The following is a 26229-nucleotide window of genomic DNA, read 5'->3' as shown; positions in this document are numbered from 1 at the left end:
CTCAAATTATGGAGTAGAGAAACTTGACTTGTCATCAAATTCTTTTCTTTTGATGCTTTTTCTTACAACAAATTACATACTCATCTGAAAGAGAAAAAGGATTAAAAAAGCTACTCCTACAAATTACTAAAAGCTGGAGAATTAAGTGTCTTTCTGCACCAGTGTATACAGCTTAACTACGAAATATTTATACCGTAAAAAAAATTCAAGATTACATTTGTCAGAAACATATACAAAAAAAAGAGAATAAAAAAAGTGAAAAGATGGTGTGAATTTTACTCATCTTCCTCATTGTATTCTTGTTTAGCTTGGAGTGCATCGGCCAAATTAAATTTAAGATTTCCTCTCATGGTTCTTGAACTAACCCCGGGGTTACCTTTCCTCATCATCGTCGCGAATTCGCCATAGTCAATGCGTCCATCCTTCACATTTTCAAAGCATAGTCAACTAAAAGCAGATGCCTAGAATCTTGAAGGTGATTCAGGGGATACTTACGTTGTCTATGTCGATTTCTTTAATGATCTCGTCTATCTGATCGTCGATCAGGCCAAAATCTTTGCAAGCTTGTTGGAGCTCGTCAGTGGTGATGTAGCCACTCCCATCTTTGTCGAAGAAAGAGAATGCAGCGAGAAGATTTTCCTCTCTTTCCATTTTGTTCATGTGCAATGTTGCTGCTAGGAACTCACCATAGTCTATAGTCCCATTGTTGTCAATATCAGCCTGCACTCAAACATAAATATTTAAACAAACTTACCATTTGGGAAAAATAGGTAAATAGGAAAAAAAATGTGCCACTTTTGCCCGAAAAATCAAGTTCTTGTAATAGAAATATTGGAATGTACGAACCGCATTCATGAGTGAAAGGATCTCCGATTCCATTAGATCAGACCCGACTTTTTTCAAACCTTGTTTGAGTTCCTCATACGTTATTGTTCCACTGTTATCTGCGTCGATCATGCTGAATAACTGTCTCAAACCCCCGATTTCTTCCTCCGAGAGCCGTTCGGCTATAACCTGCATGTGCATCCACCCAAATCAGAGATTATCAATTGTCTTATACGTCTTTTGGTGATATTCAAAACGACATTTTTTCATTTAAATAAGTATTTTAATCAAACGTTTTAATCAAACAACGTTGTCGTGAAAATCAGTAAAGACGTCGTTTTGTACACAGATGAGACAATTGAAAAAAAATGAAACTTCGTGATTTAATATTCCGTTTTCAAAACTTTATGGGACTTCATAATTTAAATAACCATAATTTTTTATTACTATATGCCATTCGTTACTATAGGATAAATAAAACCGTTGATACTTACACGAAGAGCCATCTTCTTGAGCTTGTTCATGGCCGAGAACTGCTTCAACCGTGACAACACAGCAGATCCGAGAGGCGCGTCGGGAGCGACCGTGTCGTCCACTATCCATGGATGGCCTGTTACAAAACCCTAATCATGTTAAGATCCGAATAGGAAGGAGTGAACGAGGAACGGAGAAAGATGGTACTAACATAGGACTTCGTGAGCAGATATTCTTTGTTTGGGATCTCTTTCGAGCATCTTTTTCACCAGATCTTTCGCGCTGTCTGAAATGTGAGGCCATGGTTCCGACACTAAATCAATCTTGCCTTTCAAGATTGTTCTGAAGATTCCATTATCGGTTTCTGCAAAGTTGAGCGATAGAAAGTCCATGAAATCACCACTCTACCAACTTTTATCCGTGTATCTTACTAGCACAAAGAGTCGGACAAACTAAAGGGAAAATTATGCCCTCCTCATAGGTCGGCCGTCACCACCTAAATCTACCACTGCTTGCAAAAGAATTGAATATAAAGGTTTATTACCTGCCCAAAATGGAGGAACACCACATAGCAATATGTAAAGAATCACACCAGCACTCCATACATCGATTTCGGGCCCATAGTATTTGTGCAGAACTTCGGGCGCAACGTAGTAAGGACTTCCGACAACATCGGAGAGACATTGCCCTGAAAGAGTAAGATAAGCTTAACTCAACTTCATCTAAATCATCATAAACAATCTATGTTGATCCGGTTCAGGAGATTCATCAAACACCTTATAAGCACTCCATATTCTCTGTTATTTTGCAGATGATACTAATATTTGTTGGAGAGTATCAGATGATATGATATTATTAAAGCTCCACAGACTCACCTTATGGATATACAACCTATATATATATTCTCTACATTCTTGAATGGTTCAGGAAATATATCAAACACCTTCTGCGCATTATCATAATCTCGGTTGTTTTGCTTTTGATCCTAACATTTCTTCGCAAATATAAACTGATCTCATACAAAATCTCACTTCCAAATCCTCCAAAATCCACACAAATATCATTTAAAAAATAAAATACAGACCAATAATTTTTCCCACATACTTATCTTATAGTAAACGACAATGAAAAATCTGTCGCACTGAGCTTCCTATTCACAGTAGTCTATAATATTTTAAGATTTTACTTTTTCAGATAAATATTGGTTGTGATTTCCTTTATTTATTCATAAAAATTGTGATATTTTATTATTTGCATTCGAAAACTATTAAACTAACACTCACTTGTGTATTTTACCTTTATATTATCAATTTAATTATACAAATGATACCACTTCCATCACCATTAATTGTCCATTTTCACCATTTTCGTCTATCCCCCATTAATTATCCACATTTACCTTTTATCATAAATAATAAGTAAACCATATATTTCATTAACTCATTTCACTTATTTTTTATTAATATACTCTTTTCATCCCATAAAAATATAAACAATGAATATGGCATAAGAATTAAGACAAAATAAGTAAGAGAGATGAGAAAAATGGTAGTTAAAGTAGTGTAAATGAATAATGGGACTTACATTATTAAATTGATATAACTTTCCAAAAATAGAATGCACATATTTTTGTGGGACGTATGAAAATGAAAAGTATACATAATTTTATGGGATGAAGGGAGTATAAAAGTGGGATCCATATTCCACTAACTTTTTAACTCACTTTCTTTTACATTTCTTAAAATCCATGTCGAATTCAAATCGGACAATTAATGGAATAATTCACAATCGTCCTATATTTCACATCCATGAAAAGAATTTTATTATTCTTTAAAATCATACTCCCCCGTCCCTGAAAGTTTGTCTCATTTTTTTATTTTCGTTCATAAAATTTGTTTCATTTCACTTTTTACCATTTTTTTAGTAGACCTCATATTCCATTAACTCATTCCTACTCACATTTTATTATAAAACTAATATATAAAAGTAGGATCTACATTCCACTAATTTTTTCAACTCACTTTCATTACATTGTGTCGGATCAAAATGGGACAATATTTGGAGGACGGAGGGAGAATCCACGACGAGTATTACAATTGAACCACATAATTTTATTTAATAAAAAAGTATACTCTCTCCGTCCCATAGAAATATACCATATTTCCTTTTTCGTCCGTCTCATATGAATAGTCACATATCCATTTATGACAACATTTTTCTCTTTTTTTTTTATTTTTTTATTTTTTTATTTATGGGCCCATCATCCACTACACAATTTTAATTACTTTTTCTCTTCTCTCTTACTTTATCAATTACACATTAAAACTCATATGTTCAATCCTAAATCGCTTATTTCTATGGGACGGAGGGAGTATTAAAATTAATTTAGCAACGGAAAAACCGAATCTCAAATTATACCTGGCTTATAAAACACCGACAACCCGAAATCCGTCGCTTTCAGCTTGGCGTCCTCATCCGGCGTATCAAAGAGGAAATTCTCCGGCTTGAGGTCCCGATGCATCACCCCGAGCGAGTGGCATGACTCCACCACCCCGACAATCGTCTTCATGAGCAGCGCGGCCTTCTTCTCGCTGTAGTGCCCCTTCCGCACGATGCGGTCGAAGAGCTCGCCGCCCTTGCAGAGCTCCATCACCAAGTGCACGAACATGTTGTCCTCGTAGGTGCCCTTGATCCGCACCACGCTCGGGCACTCCGAGAGGTGGTGCATGATCTGGATCTCGCGCCACACGTCGTCGCAGTCCTCCTTGTGTTGTTGGAATGAGGAAGTTATGACCAGAATAACGAAGGAAATCAATTAAAGATTATGAAAAATCAAATTAAAAAGATAATTATGGAATTAAAATATATTTTTCATGTATAACTAGAATTAGAGCCTATAAAAGGTGGGATAGCCATTGAAAGAAATAATTCAAGCCTATCACAATATAGCCTTCAAAGTTCTTGTGCTCTTTTACTTTCTGCAATAGTTTTTTTATTTTCCGCATTTTACTTTTTAACACACCTTGCATATGAGCTTGCGCTTGGGGATAGATTTGCATGCGAACTCGAGGCCCGTGGCCTTCTCGGTGCAGTGGTAGGTCGTGCCGAACTGGCCCTGGCCGAGCTTGTGGCCGAGGCTGTAGTGGTCGCGGAGGCGGGGGGTTTGGTAGGGGAGGATTGTGACTGTGACCTTTGAGGCTGATGATCCTGTTGATCGTTTCTTCATCTTTGTTGATTGTTTTTTTTGTGTTGTGGGAAGGGGGAATTGGTTGTTTTGTTTGTTATTTTCTTTTGGGAAAGTAACTAACTTTTGGTTTTTGGTTTAACGGTATTTGGCGTGGTTTGTGGCTGCTAATTTGCCTTTTGGAGAGATGTGGGTGTTTTTGCAGATTGGGGCTCATTTTTTTCGGTTTGGAAGAGGTAATAAATGGATTGTATCAATTATATTTAATTATAATTATAATAGCAATCAAATTAACAATTTATTAAGAAGATCTTGGTATCATTATACTCCCTCAGTCCATCAAATATTATCCCACTTTGACCCGGCACCAATTTAAAGAAATGTAATAAAATTTGAGTTGAAAAAATTAGACGAATGTGGATCCACTTTTATATATTAATTTTATAATAAAATATGAGTAGAAATGAGTTAGTGGAATATGGACTCCACTATTAAAAATGGTAAAAAAAAGTGAAATGAGACAAATTTTATGGAACGGACGGAAATGAAAAAATAGGACAAACTTTAAGGGACAGAGGGAGTAACCAATTACTCCCTCCGTCCCATAGAAATAGGCCATTTAGTTTTGACACTGATTTTAATGTGTAATTGATAAAGTAAGAAATGAGAAAAAGTAGTAGTTGAAATTATGTATTGGATGGTGAAGCTCATAAATGATAAAATAGAAAAAGAGAAAAAAGTTCCCATAAATAGGTATGAACTATTTGTATGGGACGAACAAAAAAAGAATATGGTATATTTTTATTGAACGGAGAGAGTATGACTCATAATAATAAAATAATAATATAGTGATTTTAATTATTTTTTTGGCATATTAGAATCAAAATTAACTGATAAAACAAAACAAAACAAAACAAAACAAAACAACGGTGGTCACGTGTAGTGTTCAAATAAATTATGTAGCATAACGCGAACACCATCAGTATCATAGTTCACTGTCAGCATCCTATTAACAACAGACCATCCGTGCCGTACAACATCTGTCTAATTTACTAAACGGCCAATGCGCCAAACCAGAAACATGGTTCACGATCAGCATACTCGTTCTAACAGAAGACCATCCACACCGTATCAAGTCAACCTTCAAAATTTAAACATGGTCGAATCTACTACCATCTGAAACCGCACTAATTCCAATCAATCTTCGTCTCAACGTCAAAGATTCAGGCGAAATAATCGAAATCCCAAACCTTCAGCAATTATGCATCTGCCCAATTCTAGTTAAATCTTCAGCAATCATGCATCATGCATCGTTGCATTAGCTATTCTAGCTACGCGGTCCACAAGCTGTGCATCTTGTTCAGCTGACTGAAATTGGGTGACTTCAAAGAGATCTTGTAAAGCTCTGAAAGCTTTTTTGCGTCGGAAGATTTACTAGGGGTTTGCTGAGTGTTGGTAGGATGTTTATTTGCTCTTGTGGAGCGTGCTGTGGCCAGCATACTCTTCAAGACTGTTTGAAGCTGACTCCAAAACTTAGCACAAATCTCAGGAGTTTGTTCACGTAGCGATGTGCTTGCAGATGCAAGGCGTCCTTCAAGCAGGCGAGTTAGGGCTGATTCAAGCATCTGTGCAGAAGCAGCAAATCAATAAAACTAACACACACAATTTTAAAACAATTGTATACAATGCAAAGTGTGCAGATTCGCTAGAGGTGCATGCTAAACCACAACTATCAGTAAGATGCACAATTCCGGTCTATTAGAATTGCGCAAAAGCTGTTCTCTCCTCACCCCAAATAAAAGTTTATAAGAAAGAGTACGTAGGTATCACGCAATTTTTGCCTAATCATTCAACAAGATAAACAGATTTAGTAAGGAAGCAACACATTCAACATGATAATGCATATACAGTGATTTCTGTGATGCGTGTCTTGTAAAGAAAGATATGCATTAACATTTCATGTACACTGAGACAAGCAGGAGACATACCGTGCTTGAGTGGAGGTAACTTGAAAGGCTAAGCAACAAAGCTGATCTATCAATAAGGATAGTCAAGAACATCACAGGGTGTGTTTTTGCGCCATAGAAATCAATGGACTTTTGCCAATTCCTTTCTGCGAGGGCAGCATACTGCTTTACCTTTTGAACAACACTGCTTTCAACTTTGTTTAAAGTGTTTTGCTTTTGATCCGACTCCATAAACCTCAAAACACAATCCCTTTGATAACAAGCAAGTTGAAAATAAGCATATGCTGCCTCTTGTCGCCTCACCTCACCGAGTGACTCATAGACAGCCAAGGCCTCCCGGATTGCATCATTTGCTGATATTTCATGCTTCCTGTGTTCAATTTGAGTTTGACTCGGTGAAGGACTAGAGCAATCTTCCAGAACACCGTTTTCATAAACCTCGGCAAAAGTGTTTTCCCTAGCTAGTAGCATACCAAGCTTCAGATATGTATGTGCGAACTGTGTGTTCACTTCATTTTTCACACTGCTGGATAGAGAACCCACTTTTTCGACAAAAGCATTAAGTTCTGTTTTGGCAGCTCCATAGTACCTGAGTGCTTCCCTGTACTGTAATTTGGCAGTCTCGAGTGCCTGCATATATGCATTTTGGAACATGGCATGTTTCTTGAGACTTTCAACTTTTGAAGCCATATCTTCTGCTAATGCTCGTCGCCCGTGGCCCAAGTTACAGTTGATCAGGATGACATTGGTGTGGTCCTCTACTTCTCTAAATGCATCTATTGCCTTGGCAAAAGCAGTTTCAGCTTTGCTCAAATCCTTCCTTTCGATCCTGTTTCTCCCTAATTCATTGCACACCCATCCTTTCTTTTTCAGTACTGATTGTGATTCCATAGATCTAGGAGGAAGCCTACCCATAGCTTTGAGAGCTTCTTCATAACAGTTTAGTGCACCAGACAATTTACAGTCCGCATCTCCACTCACAGAACCTCTCAAGAATTTAAATATACCACCACTTTTAGCTGCAGACTTTCCTGTGGAAATAGCTTCTGGATGAGTTTCTTCTGCACCCCTAGCATTATCTTTTTCTTTTGAAGCATCAGCTGTTTCAGAGCTAGCACTTTTCAAATTCATCCCCTCCATTGCATCTGAAATCGTAAAATTCTCATTCGTACTATCTACACAGGTATCATTCTTCGGATGCTTTACATGTTCGGGTCCATGAGTAATTTTTAGTCCCGCTTTCTGAGAAACATGATTATTGTTGTCCCCAGTATGTGTATAGAGGTTGTTTCTGCCAAGTGGTTTCTTATTCTGCTTTCTACCATAAGCAGATGGGTATGCATCCCGAGCACTGCTGCTGGCACTGCTACCGCTACTGGCCCTGTCACTCTGGCAGCTGCAGTTCACTAAAGAACAAGAACGACAGTTTTCCGTAAATTGCCCAATCTTCTTCTTCAGCCTTACAACCTCCTTCAATACTTCAGATGATATTTTCAAGCTCTTGGTGCATTCTTTCACTTCTCTTTGGCTTGAGACGTCTTGACCTTTCTTCAAATAAAAGTCAACATGTACATCACCCACAAGAGTCCAAGCTTTAGACCAGAAGAGGTAATTAGAGGACACAAGAACATCACCATTCATAGCAGACTCATTTTCATTTTTATCATCATTTGGGGTGAATGAACTACAAACCATGGAAGAAATGAATCCTGTGACTTGAGGCATTGATCCATAGACCAAACAAGCTAGCTCTACAACCTTCAAAGCTTGATACAGCTGGCCATCGTCCTTATAAACTTGACCAAGTGCCAAATAAGATTCTCCCAACAATAGAACAAGTTTCCACAATTTATCATCTATTTTCGATGTGGGAAGCCACTCCCTAATATCACAAACTTCAATACAATCAGAGTCTCCACAGGCACAGACAGAAAAATCCATTGACGATGTCAAATCATCTTTAACTTCATTTTCAAGGTTCAGATCTTGCCTGGCAGACTGAAATTGCCTTGTCCACCTGAGTGATTTGATGGCTTGAGAGACATGATGTATAGCAGCAAGCTTAGAGGACAGTGGATCAGAAACAGTCTGAACCAGATCTTCAGTTTTTTTCAGCAAATTAGAGGCTGCAAAGTCATAACTATTAACATCAGAAATATTCCTACCTCCTGCTGTCATATCTACTACTTCTTCCATTTCAGATGAAGGTATATCTTGGCCACATAACTTCTGAGAAGTCTTTTCTAATTCGACATGTTGTAGAGAACCTGCATTTTCAGGCTTTTCAACCGTGCTGATGGGTGGATAAACAATATCTTGAATACTTGATGTTGAGCCACTTATAAAATCTACTGACTCTTCTTCAGCATCAGAAATAATAACTTCTGACTTTACCGGAGGCACTGCAGATGTTAACTCAAACTCTTCTTTGTAGGTCAAGAGGAGCCTTGCAAATTGTTCATGAGCAAGCGCACGCACCACCTAGTCCCACACAATCATAATTAATATCACACTGAGTCTTGCAAACAATTAATCTATAAATATTCACTCAGTTGAACTAAAACATACTAGATGATCTGGTCCGTCCAAGAAACTAAGACACTTTTGGAAAAAGCTTGCACATCTTGCCCTGTTATTAGAAGACTGCAAAAAAATATTATCAACAACATACAGTAGATGGCAGAACATAATATTGACCATCAAGGATCTGCAGAATACCATTGACAGTGATAATCTATGTGCTATTCGGTAAAGTAGAGTGCCCAGGGAGAGAACGGAATCACTCCTTCTTCCATAAATCAAAGATGGCAATGGGCCAGTAGCGTCATGACAATTGTCAGCAGAATGGTTTTTAGGAATGACCGAAAGATCAAACAGCTGCACAACATCTTCTCCAGCACTTTTATAAAGCTGCAGTTGAAATAAAATAAATCTTACAACAGAGACAAAAAAAAACATAAACCGAACACTCAACAGAAAATGAGTACCCAGTAAGCCCCAGGGTCTTGCTTGCAGTTCTCCTCAAGGAACCTCATAACAGAAAGACCATTTTGCTGGACAACATTAGGATGAAAAGCAAGAGTTCCATCATCAGATACACCTTTCAGTAGAAAAATATCATCAGTTTTCAAAAGCTCATATCCCTGAACGACACCATTCTCGTGATAGCAGATGGCCAATTCAGGAACACTAGCCATAAAGTTGTCCAACCATGCCTCAAGCCAGGTCAATGGAGTGACCTGCAAATGAAGTCAAACGAACATTCCTAGTGAGAAAAAGAAGGAAAAAAGACAGGTGGTGATAAAAACACATTTTTTTCTCTTTTTTTTTTGAGGGGGGGGGTGTAATTATGATCTTTTAAATGGTCAACACCCACCTTCCGTGAAACATCCCATAAATGCAAGCTCACGGCTGCAAATTTTTCATTGCTAAAGATTAGCAGGTCACTTCCCAAAAGCATACGGAAATTATGGAACTGCCAGAATAGGATCCTTAGAAAATCATCTGCACCAACTTTTCTGTACTTTTCAGATTCTTGAACTGGACACCTTAGCTTTTCTTTGACTTCTGAGAACTTCTTGGTAGTTTCACTACCTTTATGTCTTTTATTCTTTTTCTTCCCCCAGAAAGCATCATCCTCCTTTCTGCTCGACGGGAACTCTTCTTGATGGCCATATTTGTCTTTCTGAACAATACCTTCCCGCTGCCTATCCGGTGCATGATGCCCTTGCTTCGGGTGGTTTGAGGATCCAATCGACCCTTCACTTGTTATGCATTCATCAGTATAAATAGATGATTTAAACTGCTCCTCCGTTGAAGTGTTATGACTCGGAGGGCAATCACAGGCCTCCATTCTTACCGAATGCATAGCAAAGTTCAGAAACAAGGACTGATCTACACATTTTGGCTGATGGCTTTGCCTTCGGATAAGTTTTTCTCCTTCTTCAGTATCAGGCCTGTCAAACAACCTCTAAGAACTAAAGCATTCAGAACAAAGAAAACTGAAATATGAATAGAATCTTACCCGCTATTCAGGACGAGTGTTTGTCCAACACGGTGAACTGCGATTGAGACTCGAGCCTTGGAGTATGGTATCTTAAATACTTGTTTTAGAATATCAGCTGGGGCTATGACATCTATCTCGTCTCCATATTCTGCTAAACCGGTTACAGCAAGTGCTTCTCCTTTCCTTGCAAGACTTGACGTAATAGGCACACCTTGCCAGGACGAATCTACCAGAAGCAACATAATTTAACTACATGACACCATAACTATAGCATATTACATACAAGAGCTCGCTAGCACAAAAAATGCAAAAAAATCAAGGAAATATCATACTCCCTCTGATGGCCATAGTTAGATAAAAATTTCCATAATATTATCAGAATAAAGGCTATGCACCTGGAGAAGAAATGGCTTATCATTCCCTATGGATATGCAGCATTTTCTTTATCAACCAACGTTAAAAGAATTATCTCTTCTATCCCATATTTTGCAGTATCTTGGTGAATGTCTAGGTGTTTTGCATTAGTTTTCTGTATGAGCTAGCCCCTAAATGATAAAATATTTCAAGAGAATGTGTGAATCATTACCTCCATCTGTTTTTTCCTGTGTGGCGGCAATTGGTAACACTCTTTCAGGAATACTTGATAGTAAAGGGAGCGCATTCAGATCAGTTTCTGCAGGAATCATCCGATACCTTGGAGCACTTAACCTATGTTCCCCAAAACTCAATCAAATAACAATACATAGATTTATTACTCAAATGTATACACCATTGAGCTTCTAAAGTAACGGAAGTGTAATACTGATATTTATTCATACAAGAAGGAGAGCCTAAGTGAAGAAACATTATTTTGCACCAGATATGCAATTATGTCCTAAACAGAAATACATTTATCATCAACCACATCTCTATATTCTGTAAGCTTCACTTCTTGTCACACTCAAATGCGGAAACACTTATGAGACAATGCAATCTAAAGTTTTAAACTAATCAAAACATGTACAGTTACAAAATACCAATGGATTCCCTGATAACTCAGTTTGCCTACGCATTTCAACCAAAATAAGCATACACATCAGTAGAAAACACGATCACCCTATCTGCTAGTTCAATATCTGTTCCCACAATTCTGACTCCAAAACTTATCATCCTATGAAATCACCAAACCTCCTATTACTTCAAATAACGAATCCAACAAATATGCTTGCACGGACTATATACTACCATTATTCAACAACAAAATTCACATACGTGTTCGGAGACGGAACAAGAGCGGCGAAGCTAAAATCGTGAAAAGCCTCATCGGTGGTCACCGGAATTGAGCCGCAAAGAAAACCGGCGGGCTTCGGCCGCGCGATTTCCAGTTTTCCGACGCATTGTAATTCCAGCGAACCTGATCCCTGCTTCTCCATTTATCACTAAAAACGCAGAATTAATAAGCAGCAGAGCTAAAATTACACTTTTCTAGGGTTTAAAAAGTGACGATCAATTTTGATGGCGAACGGAGTTTGCTGTTCATTGAATGTTGAGGTTTTTCTGGAGTGGTTTTTCCTCTTCTGAAAATCGCAGCTAAATCGCTTCCAAAAGATGTACGACTAAAATAGTCGTATTAATAAAAAACAAAATAAAATCGATAAAAACATATTAGTACTTCATATACTAAAAATTGTGAATTTTTCATTTTAATTACTCCTAGTATTTAACAAGTTAATAATCGGGGTAATTAAATCCCATGTTATAATTTTTATTGAGTAATGTCAATTTTAGTCTTAAACATATGATCAAAATATGAATTTAGTTCAAAACATTCATTTTTTCAAAAATAAGTTCATAACAAATGAAATTCTTATCGCAGTAGTCTTTTTTTTACGATTCCGTAAAAAACTAATGGTTATACCATTGTTGACTGTTAATTTTTTTACGGAACCGTCAAAAAAGGACTACTTCGGCGACATTTTCATTTATTATGGACCTGTTTTTAAAAAATGAATATTTTAGACAGAATTCTTATTTTGATCATATATTTTGGATCAAAATTGACATTTACTCTTTTTATATAATACTTAAATATTTTCTCATAAGTGAACCTACATAATTTGTCAATAAAATTGAAAAAGGAAAAAAAAGAGAGTAATAAATGAATTTATTATTTTCAGTTTAATTGCTAAAAACAGAGTGAGGATTAGTAATACTACTGGAGAGAGTTTTTCTTTCCTATTAGGGGAGGAAAAATAAATTTTCATAAGTAAAAGAGCCTATTTGTAATATAACAAAACTTCGTGGAGCGTTGCTGCAATTGCACAACTTATAACCGTTGGGCCAATAATGACTTAATTATTGTTGGTCCTAAAAACTATATTTGGGCCTTTAAAGCCCTTCACCATTAATGGGCCTTAATGTCACAAAAAATATTAATACTATATTTGTAATTTAAAATAGGCAATGAAAAAAGGAAAAACCTCTCTCTAATCACCGCAACCCCTGAGTTTTTTCACCTGACATTTCAGTTCTTAGCATTTGTTGGAAATCATCTGAAGGTAAATATTCCAATTCCTGCGAAAACTCTGTTGATTTTGTCTCAATTGCTGATTGTTTTCTTCTTGAGCTGTATTTATCTCCAGCTCCTGCGAAAATTTTCCTCTATTTTTGGAAATGTATCTCCTGATTCTCCAGCTGCTGTATGTTGTTTTCTCTAATTCCGCGGCATACGGAATGCATGCAATTGCATTTCAAGCTATCGTATTTTTGTAAACTGTATTGTTGCGATTGATGTTTGTTAGTTTTGCTAATCGTGAATAATTTTGGTAGTTTTGGTGTTTTAAAATTGGCAATTCTGCTGCTCTGTTTTTTTAATTTTTTGTTTCATAGGTTTAGGATATTGGATAACTGGAACTATTTTGACTGGATGATTGCTTGTGTGTGTCGATTAAAGAGGGGGAAGCCCTATTTTGTTACTCGTGAATATTTTTAATAATTGTTGATTATAAAATTGGCGATTCTACTGCTCTTGTGTTTCTTTTTCTTTATTGTTTCCTAATTTATGATATTGGAGGACTGGAACTATTTGACTGGATGTTGTTAATTTACTTTTGTTACGGGAATAATTTTGGTAATTGTTGGTTCTAAAACTGGCAATTCTGCTGCTCTGTTTTTTTCTTTTTTGTTTCCTAGGTGTAGGATATTGGAGGACTGGAACTATTTTGGCTTGAATCAGGCATAGCTAGGATTTCACTTGAGAAGGGGCAAAAATATACTATGTAGGGGAATTCTATGTGTGCGAGAGGGGCATTTAGTGTAGTTTATAGATATAATGAGAAATATATGTATAAATATACAACGGTGAAGAAGGGATGGGGGGGGCATTTGCCCCAGCTGGGTATATGCTGGCTCCGCCCTTCACATGATGTTTGAGCCTGTGTTGATTTAAGAGGGAGAAGCGCTTGGTATGGTGAAAGATTGGGGCTGAATACTAGTTTTTTTTGTCAGAGAGGAAGTGAAAGCTAATTGTAGGCATGAACGTTATTGATCTTTACTCTTATTGCTAAGATGGTTCTTATTTCTGACAATGTTGTTAATTCTATGAAAAAGAAAGTTATTTACTTACTATTTATTTTCTAGCAGTAGTGGTAGTGGCTGTGTGCTGATGTTTGATTCGGTATTTGTATGCTGGCAGAAGTTTAAACCCAAGCTGATATCATAAAGTGCTGGCATTGTTTCACTTTGTTAAAGAGTAGAAACATCTGAAAATTTTATATGTTAGTAACAGAAAATTGATTATTTCCTTTGCGTGTGAGGTATAATCTAGAATATTGCTGTTTATTAGGGGCTTTCAAACTGTGGGTTTCTTTGTAGAGTGTGAACGATGTTGTAAATTTTCTGTATTGCTTGCAATTTTTACCTGCACCAAATTGAATAATTATTGTTTTGGCATGAGTGAATCCCTAGCATCCTGCCTCAAACTAGTCCTTGGGGTGATTGCATTGGTCATGTGGCCAAATTGCATATGTAGTTGCCTAGTGGTTCATTGTATTCCTTTTAATTAATTTTGCTGATTATTGAGTTTCAGTTAAACTTTCTATGTATTTGTAACTTAATATCTATTTCTGTAGTGTTACTTTTAGATCATGGGAAAACTCTAGTGGTTCTGATGTTCTCAAAAGGATCAGTTGTGGTGGATGGGCCAGATTCAAGGCCAGTTCGTACAAGTGATAGGCTCAAGAGTAGGCCAAGGCATCATAATCGCCGCATGTATTATACTCCAAATATTGTTATGCGGAGTCAGAAAAAGAAGCCGAAGAAGAGAGCTTCATCTGCACATTTGGCGAAGTTTTTCCAACAGGAAAGAAACGCAAAAGAAAATGTATGAAGTATAATGTGATTGTTTTTTACGTAGTTAATTACTTCGTAGAGCAGAGAAGTATATAAACATATATGGAAGAAAAATATAGTACTAGTATATTTCATAGGGTGAGATTCTCCTACATATACAGGGAATCTAAGCCTAAAATAATACAGGGAGTAATAGATAAACAAGGAAAGGTAGATACACATATATTCTACAATATATTTATTTATTTATTCGTCTGATTTATTCAGTGAGGTCCAAGTTATCGAATTCTCTTGCTGTAATATTTTGCGTCAAACTTCTATAATTGGAGGGATTCCCTATTTAAAAAGAAGTTATTTTTCCTGGTTGCAGTCGGCGGATGCCAATCTTAGGCGGTCTACCAGGAAGCGGAGGATGCCCATGAATCTTGAGGAATACACTGACAGTTCAGGAACAGAGGATAATGATATGATGGTGTCACCAGTGCCTAGATATCGAAGATCCAGCAACAGAATAAACAATAGCATTGCAAACCTAGATGAGTTAACACCTCGTCGTGAGGGGCTAAGACCTCGTCGGGAAGGGCTCCGGCCTCGACGTTCCAGAGTAGGTTCTAGAAAAGCATTGCGCATAGAATCCGATGAGGAACAAAGCACATCTGATGAAAAGGATGTAAATGACGAACCAGATAATGCTAAAGATATGGAGGATAATGATGCTGATGATGCAGAGGGGGAAGAGGAGGTTGCGGGTGAGGAGGATGGTGAAGATGAAGAAGAAGATGGTGATGATGAAGAGGGGGAAGAGCAAGAGGGTACAAGGCGATATGATCTCCGCAATCGAGCAGAAGTCCGCAGACTCTCGATAGAGCAGAGTAAACAAATGCCAAGATCTCCACGTAGAGTACTTCATCAAGGAATGGGTTCTAAAGCAGGCAGGGATTCAAGGAGGGGCTCACGAGTTCATAAACGTCATCGAATGACTAGAGCTGACGACTCTGATGATTCACTTCTAGTAGATGAGCTTGATCAAGGTCCTCCAATACCATGGGGAAGAGGTGGCAGCAGATCTGCGGCACCTTGGTTGCTTGGAGGGGGGCTAGACATGCAAGGGACTGCATCATTGGGGTTAAATATTGCTGCATCTGGTTGGGGTCATCAAAATGATACACTTTCTAATTTATCTTCTGGTATTCAAACTGCTGGTCCAAGCTCCAAAGGAGGGGCTGACATTCAGCCTGTTCAAATTGATGAGTCTGTAAGTTTTGATGATATAGGTGGTTTATCTGGGTATATTGATGCCTTGAAGGAAATGGTATTCTTTCCACTGTTATATCCAGACTTCTTCGCAAGCTACAATATTACTCCACCCAGAGGGGTCCTATTATGTGGTCCCCCAGGCACGGGGAAAACATTGATTGCTAGAGCATTGGCATGTGCTGCTTCAAAGGCTGGACAGAAAGTCAGTTTTTATATGCGTAAGGGGGCTGATGTCTTGAGCAAATGGGTTGGGGAAGCTGAAAGACAATTGAAATTGCTATTTGAAGAAGCTCAAAAGAATCAGCCTTCAATCATCTTCTTCGACGAGATTGATGGGCTTGCACCTGTTCGGTCTAGCAAGCAAGAGCAGATTCATAATTCAATTGTGTCAACTCTGCTTGCCCTAATGGATGGTCTTGATTCTCGCGGACAAGTAGTCTTGATTGGTGCCACCAACAGAGTTGATGCTATTGATGGAGCCTTGAGGCGCCCTGGGAGATTTGATCGTGAGTTCAACTTTCCCTTGCCTGGCTGTGAAGCACGTGCTGAAATTCTGGAAATACATACTCGTAAGTGGAAGGAGGCCCCCTCGAAGGAGCTGAAACAGGAACTTGCAGCTAGTTGTGTAGGATACTGCGGTGCTGATTTAAAAGCTCTATGCACCGAAGCTGCAATACGTGCTTTTCGGGAAAGATATCCACAAGTCTATACAAGTGATGACAAATTCTTGATAGATATTGATTCTGTGAAGGTGGAAAAGAATCACTTTCTAGAGGCTATGACAACAATCACCCCTGCTGCACACAGAGGCTCCATTGTGAACTCGAGGCCATTATCACCTGTTGTTTTTCCATGTCTGCAACAACTTCTGGAAAAGGCTATGAGTATCATTTGTGACATATTCCCTGTTGTTTCATCAGATGTAACAAAGCTCTCAATGCTTTCCTATGGATCTGCAATTTCCCTTGTCTATAGGCCTAGGCTTCTATTGTGTGGTGACGATGGTGTTGGGCTGGTAAATGTCTTATTTTCTTCTCCTCTTTTAAATATGATCATTATATGGCTTACATGTGACGAGTACGTACTGAATGCTTTGGTTTGCAGGATCATCTTGGGCCTGCAGTTTTACATGAACTAGAGAAGTTTCCTGTTCACTCTCTTGCTCTGCCATCTTTACTTTCTGATCCTGGAGCTAAAACGCCAGAGGAAGCTTTGGTGCATATATTTGGTGAAGCCAGGAGAACTACGCCATCTATACTATATTTGCCTCAGTTCCACCTTTGGTGGGAGAGTGTGAGTGAATTATCACTTATTTTTTGGTGATCATCTTGATCTGGTTTCTGCTGCTCATTGATTTATGTGTATGCACTACCCTTTTTATCAAGGAACGGTAGCATCAATATTTTGTTGTTGATTGTATCATTGGATAAACATTTTTTTTAGGCACATGATCAACTCAAGGCTGTACTGCGAACATTATTGGAAGAATTACCTTCGGGTTTGCCCATATTACTGTTGGGAACATCTTCTATCCCGCTTGCTGAGATATATGATAGTCCCTCAATATTTTCCGACCGACATGTGTATGTCTATCAATACTTCATATATTATGACCTGTTTACTTTTACCTCTATTTTTCATCTGCTGTACATTGTTGTTCAAATTATGCTAAAATTTGTTCCTTTTCTTTGTTCATTTTGGTCCCTTTAACAGTTTGCATTTAAGCTCACCATCAAATGAAGACAGATCATTGTTTTTTGATCATCTGATAGAAGCAGCATTGTCAATTCAAACTGAGAGTGTGACGACATCAGCTACATCTAAGGGCCTTCCTGAACTTCCAAAAGCACCAAAAGTGGCTACTGGACCTAAGATCTCTGAGCTAAGGGCTAAAGCCGAAGCACAGGGCCATGGTCTTCGTCGACTACGGATGTGCCTTCGAGATGTTTGCAATCGGTGAGAATTGAGATATACGTGATTAATTGCTGGTTTCCATGTCAAATTCATGTATACATCATTTCATGATTGTCTCAAAAGCTTTCTGGATTCTGACTCTTTTATTTCTTTACAGGGTTCTTTATGATAAGAGGTTCAGTGCCTTCCATTATCCAGTCACAGATGAAGATGCACCAAACTACCATGCAATAATCCAGAACCCTATGGACATCGCAACGTTGCTGCAGCGTGTTGACAGTGGAAAATATATCACATGTAAATCATTCGTGGAGGATTTCGACCTCATTTTGGCTAATGCTAAGGTTTGCATTTGTTTAAAACTGGGTAAATTTTGCTGCAAATATGCCTCTGCATGTTGATTAATATCGTATCCCTTCAAGCGCCTTGACCTTTATATCGTAACTAAAAAAAAACATGCAAGACTTGCGACAAGTTCTGATGATTGCTGATTAATATCGTATCCCTTCAAGCAGCTTGACCTTATTATATCTGTACATTTGCATGTTCGTCCTCCTCTATAAATAATATGACTAATCTTCTGCCATTTCTTCTGATCTTCCACAGAAATACAACGGGGATGATTACAACGGATCTAGGATCGTCAGTAGAGCACATGAACTTCGCGATTCTGTATGTTCCTAAACCGTTTAAAACAATTATCTTTTCTTGCCGAAACCTCAAATCCATCTTATGCAAGTAACGTTTTGCTCTTTTCAGGTTCACGGCATGCTATCCCAGATGGACCCTTCCTTGGTTACATTTTGTGACAAGATCGCTGAGGAAGGCGGCCCAATCTCATTGCCCGCTGAAGATGGGACTACTATCCCTCAACCTCCGGTTACCCAAATGATGTCGATGACTAGGGCAAGTGCCCGTCTTAATAATGTGCAGCCTGAAGTCAATCTAGATCAGAGCAACGAACCAACTAGGAAGTCGAAGAAACAAACTGATGCCTCTCAAACAGGTACCATTTCTTCGCTTTTCATTTCAAACAATGTCGTCCAGCTGAACGCTGCGTTTCTTGACAACTAATTCTTGGACGTTTGGGAGCAGAAGAGGATTCGGACCTTGATTTGGATCCACCAAAGCCAGCTGAAGAAGCCGAGGCAAACGGTACAGAGCTGCCAACCGTAGAGATGCCATTTTCCGATGGCGACGAGCAGATGGGAAATACGACACAAGACAGTGCCATGTCGCGCGCAGAAACTTCCGACCAAGTGGATTCCATCAAGAAGCTGCTGCTGGATCAGTCGAAAGAGTACAACATCCCACAGCTCGAGAGATTGTACACAAGCATAATGAAGGGCGTTTTTGAAACAAAGAATAGGTCTGAGGTAAAAGATCTTAAAGCCTCGATTTTGCGGTTTTTGTCCGAGTTTGCAAAAGACAAGTCTAGGTTCTAGCTCCAACCCATTTTCTAACTTTTATTATAGAGTTTTTTCCGAATTCAGTAAATTAATTCTTTCATATCTCTCTCTCACTCACTCACACACACACACACACAGATCTTGAAGCTGCAAGTAAACGTTTTCTGGGTTTGCAGTTAGCACAATTTGAGGAAAATGATTCTCTCTAATGTATTGAAACTACATATATAATGTTTTTTCACACAATTAACCAAGGATCCATGGTTAAATCAGAATCGTTGGGTCGGGATCCAGCCGAATGTGGATAAGGTTTATGCTTTTTGAACTGTAACTATTGCCTCGGAACCGTCAAGTATGTTGTCGGGCCGATTATGGCTCTGTAACCTCCAGTTCGAACTGTTCTTGAGCCAACGGCGTCCCAGAAAGGACCAACATCCAAATACATGTGATCTTGATTAGAATTAAAATGGCAGCTTGCTAGTTAATTGCTAGCTCATGACATAGAAAAAGTAAATGTCTTACAATTCCTTAATTACAGTTGATGATCTTGATTCAAACTAATACTTTCCTACTTCCACGATTAGAGTTAGCTCGAATCCACCACAAAACGTATCTCTTCAACAACCCACTTTTGTGTATATCCCCTCTTCCAACCTCAAGCTTTGATTCGCCTTAGGGCGAGATAGGCCAGCAATCTGTACCCTACAAACATGATCACCATAATCCCGACGCTCAACGCCGGGTGGATCTGCCCGGTGATGTCCTCGTGCACGAACCTACAAGTTGAGGTCTCGTGGAGCCTCCTCGTCGGTGAGCAACCGAGCATTGAGGAGATGCTCTCCCCGTCCCCGTATTGGACGTTGATCAGCAGCCTGTAGGTGTAGAACGTCGTGGACGTGTACTTTATCCACGATACGAACAGGGGTACTCTGTGCACGTAATATCCCCCGGTCAGCACGAACGCGAGCATTATAACCGTGACCATCGTTGACGCCTGCTTGGCATCCATGATGAAGGCTCCAAGCGCGAGTCCGAGGCCAATCGACACCAACACATATCCCAACAAGACGAGTAGAGTCAGGACGAAAGCTGTCAGCTCGGGCTTGAGCCCTGCCATCCAATAGAGTATGGACAGGAACAGGGTAGGGAGGATGAGCTCCATCGGTAGGTCCCCGGTGATCCGGGCCATGAAGTAGGACGACAATGTGTACATCCCCGCGGCCTTCTCTTTCATGAAGATGGCCCGCTCCTGAGGGAAGGCGAACACCGCGTTGAACGAGGGGAACACGCCCCAGAAGATGGAGACGAAGAAGAGGAGGCCTAGCCGGTCTTGGACATCTCTATAGTCGGAATGCCACCACATGAAGCCACCTAGCAAAGCGGCCGCGATCACTTGGAACACCCTCAAAGAGTTGAAAGCCTCGTGCTTTCGCTCTTTGAGGTTGCGTTGCAACAGAACACAGAAATGATTAGCCCACGTCGCTAAATGACTCATGCAGCTGTACTCCTTAGTCGGGGAGTTCGCGTTCCTTTCCCGTGAGCTCGCCACCACCACCGGAGCTTCCATGCAAGCCCTTTTAACCTTTGGAGCAAGCACATTGTTGTAGGATGACACAAGAGTTTGCCTCACATTAGGCCTTTCCCTCTCATTAAAACCATCAAGTTGACATACCCCTACACACAATAAAAACAAGATTTATTACATCAACAAGAAAAATGACCAAATTTCAGCATATGGTAAAAGTAACACTCAAATTGATCTTATGACCAAATAAACAAGATATTCCAACATATGATAATACTTAGTAAAAAAGTGGCTAGATATTTAAGACATGTTATAGTAGTAAACATAGACATGAACTAATTAGAGCTGTCCAATGTTGGTGGTGAGTTGGGAGTCCACTCACTATAATGGCTGCTAATGGATTAATTTGGGCCACCATCACCACCACTTACCTTACCTAGCTTCATTTCAAATATTAATTTATTAATGTCACACCATAAAAGAATTGTAACAAAAATTCTTTTGCTTTAATTAAGGTATATACGCAAAGAAAAGGCAACAACACTTTCCAGATCACAGATCTATGTCTCATGACACCTCTGCAAAATGTTGTCTTTTTTTCCTAGTTTTTATTCAAGAAATACAAAATAACACATAAATTAATATTTCTCTTAACTATGTTGCTCTATTAAGTAAAAACATATTATTCCTCTTGTCGAATTAAACATCACATATGCCTAGTGTGTGTAGTGTGTGTGTGGAGCCATTGATGATGGACTAAAATTGCATCCATTCAAATATTCTTAGGTATTCAAAATGCCAACTTTTTAGTTGGATGCTATCCTACGCAAGCAATCATGTTTATCATAATCCACATTATCATAATTAAGTCTAGCCACAAAGAGAGAATAACAAAGCTAATCCATTCCTAATCTAATATTTAATTAGGTTGAATGCTTGAAATAGAACAACCTTAATTATTAAACAACTAACAAAATTAAGAATATTGAGCAAGTGGGAGATGCTTTAATTTGTACTCTTTCCACAAATATAAACTTGTGTTAGTGACAATGTCCCACCAATCTATTTTTGACACCCAAATTAGTGCAAAAAAGAATCAACGAATTAATTAGGAAATTCTTCAAAACCAACCCTTTTTATGTCACGGCCTCTGTTAAATCAATCTTGTCATTAAATAAACATTTTGTGACCTAGACTTTCACTAGCTATAGTTGGCAAACATATCCAGGTGCTTGACAAATGACCATAGCACTAATATGCATAATACTAGCTATTCTTTAAAGGCATTATTACTTTATTGTAGTACCACGTATGACTCTGGATCCTACTCAAATTCTCGTCAGTCCCACAAAATTTCAAGTTTTGGTTTATCGCAACTGTGTTACTGCAAAAATTTTGATGCCTACTAGTATTAATGTTAAGGAAGTTACGATTGGGCGTATCAGTTTAACGAGTGTGGCTAATTAAGTGGAACGAACATGTACTAAAAGACCTCTCTCTCTCTCTCACACACACACACACACACACTAGTTTAACTTATGTCATCTAAGTCAAAAAATGGGAGGGAGATGGGGTATTGTTGAAAAGTCACAATCTAGCTCCATCCTCCACCCTCCATCCACTTCAAAGTGATTTTTGTGCGTGTGTCAATCCAAAATTTTTTTAAAGATTTTGGTTTGTGGGAAGGGGGTGACCATACCCTACCCTAGTGCAGCCACCACTTCACTCCAAGAAAATAAAACACACACACACACACACACTAATAACATATCGTTTTCCCAATCCTTTTTCTACAATGATAGGTCAAAACAAACGAGCTATATATGTCGGTAAGGATCATCTAATCAAATAATGCATTATTTTTCCGATGCATAATTATCATACCATTTTCAATAATGCACGTCTACTTTTCTCGAATATCTCAAACAAAAAAATTGAAAACATGGTGAATTTTATCTCACACATTATGAAAAAAGAAAAGGGGCATATAAAGACACTAAAATACATAAATATTTTAGATGATAGAGAATTTTTTGACAATTCTTTTAGATTAAAGAATCAAAAACAAAATGAGAAGATATAGAGATCGGACCCACGTTCCCAATAAGGGTAGGAAAATAGGCATCAAATGACACATTGCCAAATTTTTTATTTTTTTATTCTATCTAATGTACAATGTTTCAAGATCCTACATTTTTTAAATTGCTTTTTTGGAGTTTTTTTGTGAAAGGGAACGAATCAGACGACGACACCAACTCCCATCTCAACAATTTAAATAAACTTTTTCGTGAAAAGAAAAAAGTTTAGAAATGAGATCTTCTTGGACTATAATTAAAACGGATATTCTAGCCTTCTAGGCTTAATGTATTTGACATAATTTAACATCTAATTCAATGTAACAAAAAAAATTCCATCCAATCCAACTATAGAAATTATGATAGACATGAGATATCATCACTTTTCCAAAAATAAATAGTTGTGGAAAACACTACATCAAAATCACTAAAAGAAAGTGGGCATCATGAGGAAATGGCTTAAAGAAAAAAAAAGTGAGAAAGCAAAAAAGCTCAAAAGATAGGAGACACGTGGTATGAAAACCAAATATCACTCATTTATTCTCGTAATGAAATTCTCCCCACTACCTTTACATCTCATCAAGAAAATTTTAATTATATATCCAATATCCGATATCCATCTATTCGCCCTCCGTTCAACTCAAAGGTAGAGCAAAGGGGTTGGTGTACAGTGCTACACCATGTACTGTACTAGCTATCATATCAGATACTACTATTTCTAACTCGAAGTGTATACTTCGGGTTACTGTTGATTATAGTCGAATCCAGCTCACTCTTAATATATAACTTATCAAATATCATTGTCACAACCACCTCTCAATGCACAACTTGTGCTGACCTAGAAAGTCGTTGATCTTGTCTTTCAAGTAGAGTGAATACTCACTAGAGTGTCAATTTCTTAATGAAAGTTGTGAATTATAAGTTGGCCCAGCTTTAATTGTGAAAACGACGATGTATATATAGTATACGAATTAGGAGAAAAATTTATGGATGAGGAAAAATTATCTGTCCCCTAACAATTAAATGCTTTTATTAAAACAATTTCAGGTGTGACCACTCTTATTAATTTCTAGGACCATATTTGGTTTTGCTACAATGAGTTACACTACAAAATATTGACAAATATGCATACATGGCTACATTAATTGAATATAAAAGTCAAAATTAAGTTCATATATAAACTCAAAAAAAATTCAACACTTATGTATGGATATATTTAACAGAAAATGGACAACCCTAGCTAGGTTGTAAGATTGACCTAACATAGGAGTACTACTAATTGATAATAACTTTAGTGAAATTTAGGATTTAATTAAGATTTGAAAATGAGCAAGTGGGAAATAGGATTTTCTATAGAAAGAAACAATAGTGCAATAATGGTCTCTGTCTAATTAAAGACAGCAAATATGCTTGTTTTCAGGCAACAGACACCAAAAATCACTCTCATGAATCTTGTCAAACATTTATTAAGCTTGACTATATATGACTGCAAATAGCACTATATGCATATATCATTATCCTCAATTTAAGTATCATCAACATACGTATCCATTTTAAAATTCTAACCTTTTTGTATACTTGCAATCCTATACATATCAATATGTTTTTGTTCTACAAGTAATTTTATGTAGTGTCGAATAACTAATTACTTCAGTAAAGTAAAAGAAAATGACATTTTTTCAGTAAATGTTTCAATTTGAGTGAGACGAAATAAATATAACAAAATTTTATACTATTTGTATGAATAAAAATATAGAAATAGTCATTGGGTCCTAGTATAAATTAATTAGGAGAGACATACCGTTAGCGAGATCAAGCAAGAAATCCGCCGGATTCATGGGAAACGCTGGCGAGAAACCGACGCTGTCGAAATACGGTGCGGCGTCGGCCCTGGCGCCGGAGTATATGCACCGGCCCTCCGACAGCACGAGCAGATCGTCAAACATCTGGTAGACGCGGCTGGAGGGCTGGTGCACGGACATCACGACCGTCTTCCCCCTGGCCGCGAGCCCGCTCAGGGCCGCGACGAGGCGGTACGCGGCCGTGGCGTCGAGCCCCGACGTCGGCTCGTCGAGGATGAGCAGGCTGGGGTCCACCAGCATCTCGTGCGCGATGCTCACCCGCTTCCGCTCCCCACCCGAGACGCCGCGCACGAAGCTGTTCCCGATGATGGTGTCCGCGCACGGCACCAGACCGAGCTCCGCGATCGCGGCCTCTGCGGCCGCGATCTTCTGCTCCCGGCCCACGTAGGCCGGGAGGCGGAGCAGGGAGCAGAAAACAAGTGTCTCCCTCACCGTCAGGTGAGGGTACAGCACGTCGTCTTGAGCCACGAAGCCGGTCTTCTTACCGATCTGCTTCGTGAATTTCCGGCCGTTGAAGAGGACGGCGCCGGCGAGGCCGTGGCTGTGGTGGAGGCGGCCGGCGAGGGCGTTGAGGAGCGTCGATTTGCCGCTGCCGGAGGGGCCGAGGATCGTCAGCAGCCTCCCCGGCGCTGCCGTGCCCGTGATCCCGTTCAAAATCGTCCGCTCCGCCGCCGGATTCTCCACATCAGCAGATGCGCCGCCGCCGAGCATGCCCATTATGCTATTATTTCTCGATTTTGCGCCGCCGCCATGCAGCTTCACTCTATAAGAAACATCCACAAACTGAAAAAAAAAAAAATAAAATAAAATTATTTATCTACAGATACACAACTTTCAAAATTGATCAATTAACTGAATATTAATTATGGTAATAATAAAAAAATAGATTAATTACTATACCTTAAGCATGATGGGGAAAGAGCAGTGGGGAATAGTTTGATTTTGAGAGGGATTTAGATTTTCAGCGCCATTGTTATTAGGGGGAGCTTCGGCTGCTTCAGTAGACACCAACATTGTATTTTCTTTGTTACAATTTAAGATGAAAGGGATAATTGGAAAAATTATGTGAAAAAGTATTCGAGGTTGAGAGAGAGAGATTAGATGAGAGAGAGGCAAAGCTGTTGCTGCGCACATCTATTTATATATATGAAGGCATTTCACAAATCAAATATATATTGAAAAAATTTGGATTGGGAAAATTTTTGGTGAACTTTTTTATTTAAATTATAATTTTTAGTTAAGTTTTAATAAATTTAGCACTATATATTGAATATTATGATAGTCAATTTTGGATGATTAGAAATATAATTAGTGAAAATATAATGATGAAAAGTATAAAAGCCAGGATAAATTTCATCCAAATTTTAATTGTATGAGCCAATTGAGAAACGCATGAAAGTTG

The 26229-nt window shown here is 38.5% G+C and overlaps 4 protein-coding genes across 4 annotated transcripts; 1 reads left to right on the top strand and 3 right to left on the bottom strand.

The window, feature by feature from the left end:
• Nucleotides 1–28: 28 nt before the first annotated feature.
• Nucleotides 29–4525, bottom strand: LOC121778754 (calcium-dependent protein kinase 11-like). The gene is made up of 8 exons (XM_042176158.1): nucleotides 4322–4525; nucleotides 3718–4063; nucleotides 1844–1987; nucleotides 1511–1663; nucleotides 1320–1435; nucleotides 847–1014; nucleotides 496–720; nucleotides 29–422 (listed from the first exon to the last, which is right to left on the bottom strand). Exons 1-8 carry the CDS (start codon nucleotides 4523–4525, stop codon nucleotides 276–278), a joined length of 1503 nt encoding a protein of 500 aa, XP_042032092.1. The 3' UTR covers nucleotides 29–275.
• An 898-nt stretch (nucleotides 4526–5423) lies between these two features.
• On the bottom strand, nucleotides 5424–12024 carry LOC121778751. Its single transcript, XM_042176155.1, has 9 exons — nucleotides 11708–12024; nucleotides 11043–11164; nucleotides 10475–10682; nucleotides 9827–10406; nucleotides 9438–9689; nucleotides 9169–9360; nucleotides 9019–9093; nucleotides 6472–8931; nucleotides 5424–6108 (listed from the first exon to the last, which is right to left on the bottom strand). Exons 1-9 carry the CDS (start codon nucleotides 11866–11868, stop codon nucleotides 5815–5817), a joined length of 4344 nt encoding a protein of 1447 aa, XP_042032089.1. The 5' UTR covers nucleotides 11869–12024; the 3' UTR covers nucleotides 5424–5814.
• Nucleotides 12025–12907: 883 nt separating this feature from the next.
• On the top strand, nucleotides 12908–19467 carry LOC121778752 (ATPase family AAA domain-containing protein At1g05910-like). Its single transcript, XM_042176156.1, has 10 exons — nucleotides 12908–12993; nucleotides 14566–14816; nucleotides 15156–17057; nucleotides 17147–17335; nucleotides 17486–17625; nucleotides 17756–17998; nucleotides 18114–18300; nucleotides 18563–18628; nucleotides 18716–18962; nucleotides 19052–19467. The coding sequence occupies exons 2-10, from the start codon at nucleotides 14604–14606 to the stop codon at nucleotides 19399–19401; spliced, it is 3537 nt and encodes a 1178-aa protein (XP_042032090.1). The 5' UTR covers nucleotides 12908–12993; nucleotides 14566–14603; the 3' UTR covers nucleotides 19402–19467.
• A 353-nt stretch (nucleotides 19468–19820) lies between these two features.
• LOC121778753 (ABC transporter G family member 25-like) lies at nucleotides 19821–25988 on the bottom strand. The gene is made up of 3 exons (XM_042176157.1): nucleotides 25728–25988; nucleotides 24767–25610; nucleotides 19821–21039 (listed from the first exon to the last, which is right to left on the bottom strand). Exons 1-3 carry the CDS (start codon nucleotides 25959–25961, stop codon nucleotides 20021–20023), a joined length of 2097 nt encoding a protein of 698 aa, XP_042032091.1. The 5' UTR covers nucleotides 25962–25988; the 3' UTR covers nucleotides 19821–20020.
• Nucleotides 25989–26229: the final 241 nt, after the last annotated feature.

The sequence above is a fragment of the Salvia splendens genome, chromosome 19 (assembly GCF_004379255.2).
Source record: "Salvia splendens isolate huo1 chromosome 19, SspV2, whole genome shotgun sequence".
NCBI classification, from domain to species: Eukaryota; Viridiplantae; Streptophyta; class Magnoliopsida; order Lamiales; family Lamiaceae; genus Salvia; species Salvia splendens.
This window is presented reverse-complemented; position numbering and strand designations above follow the sequence as displayed.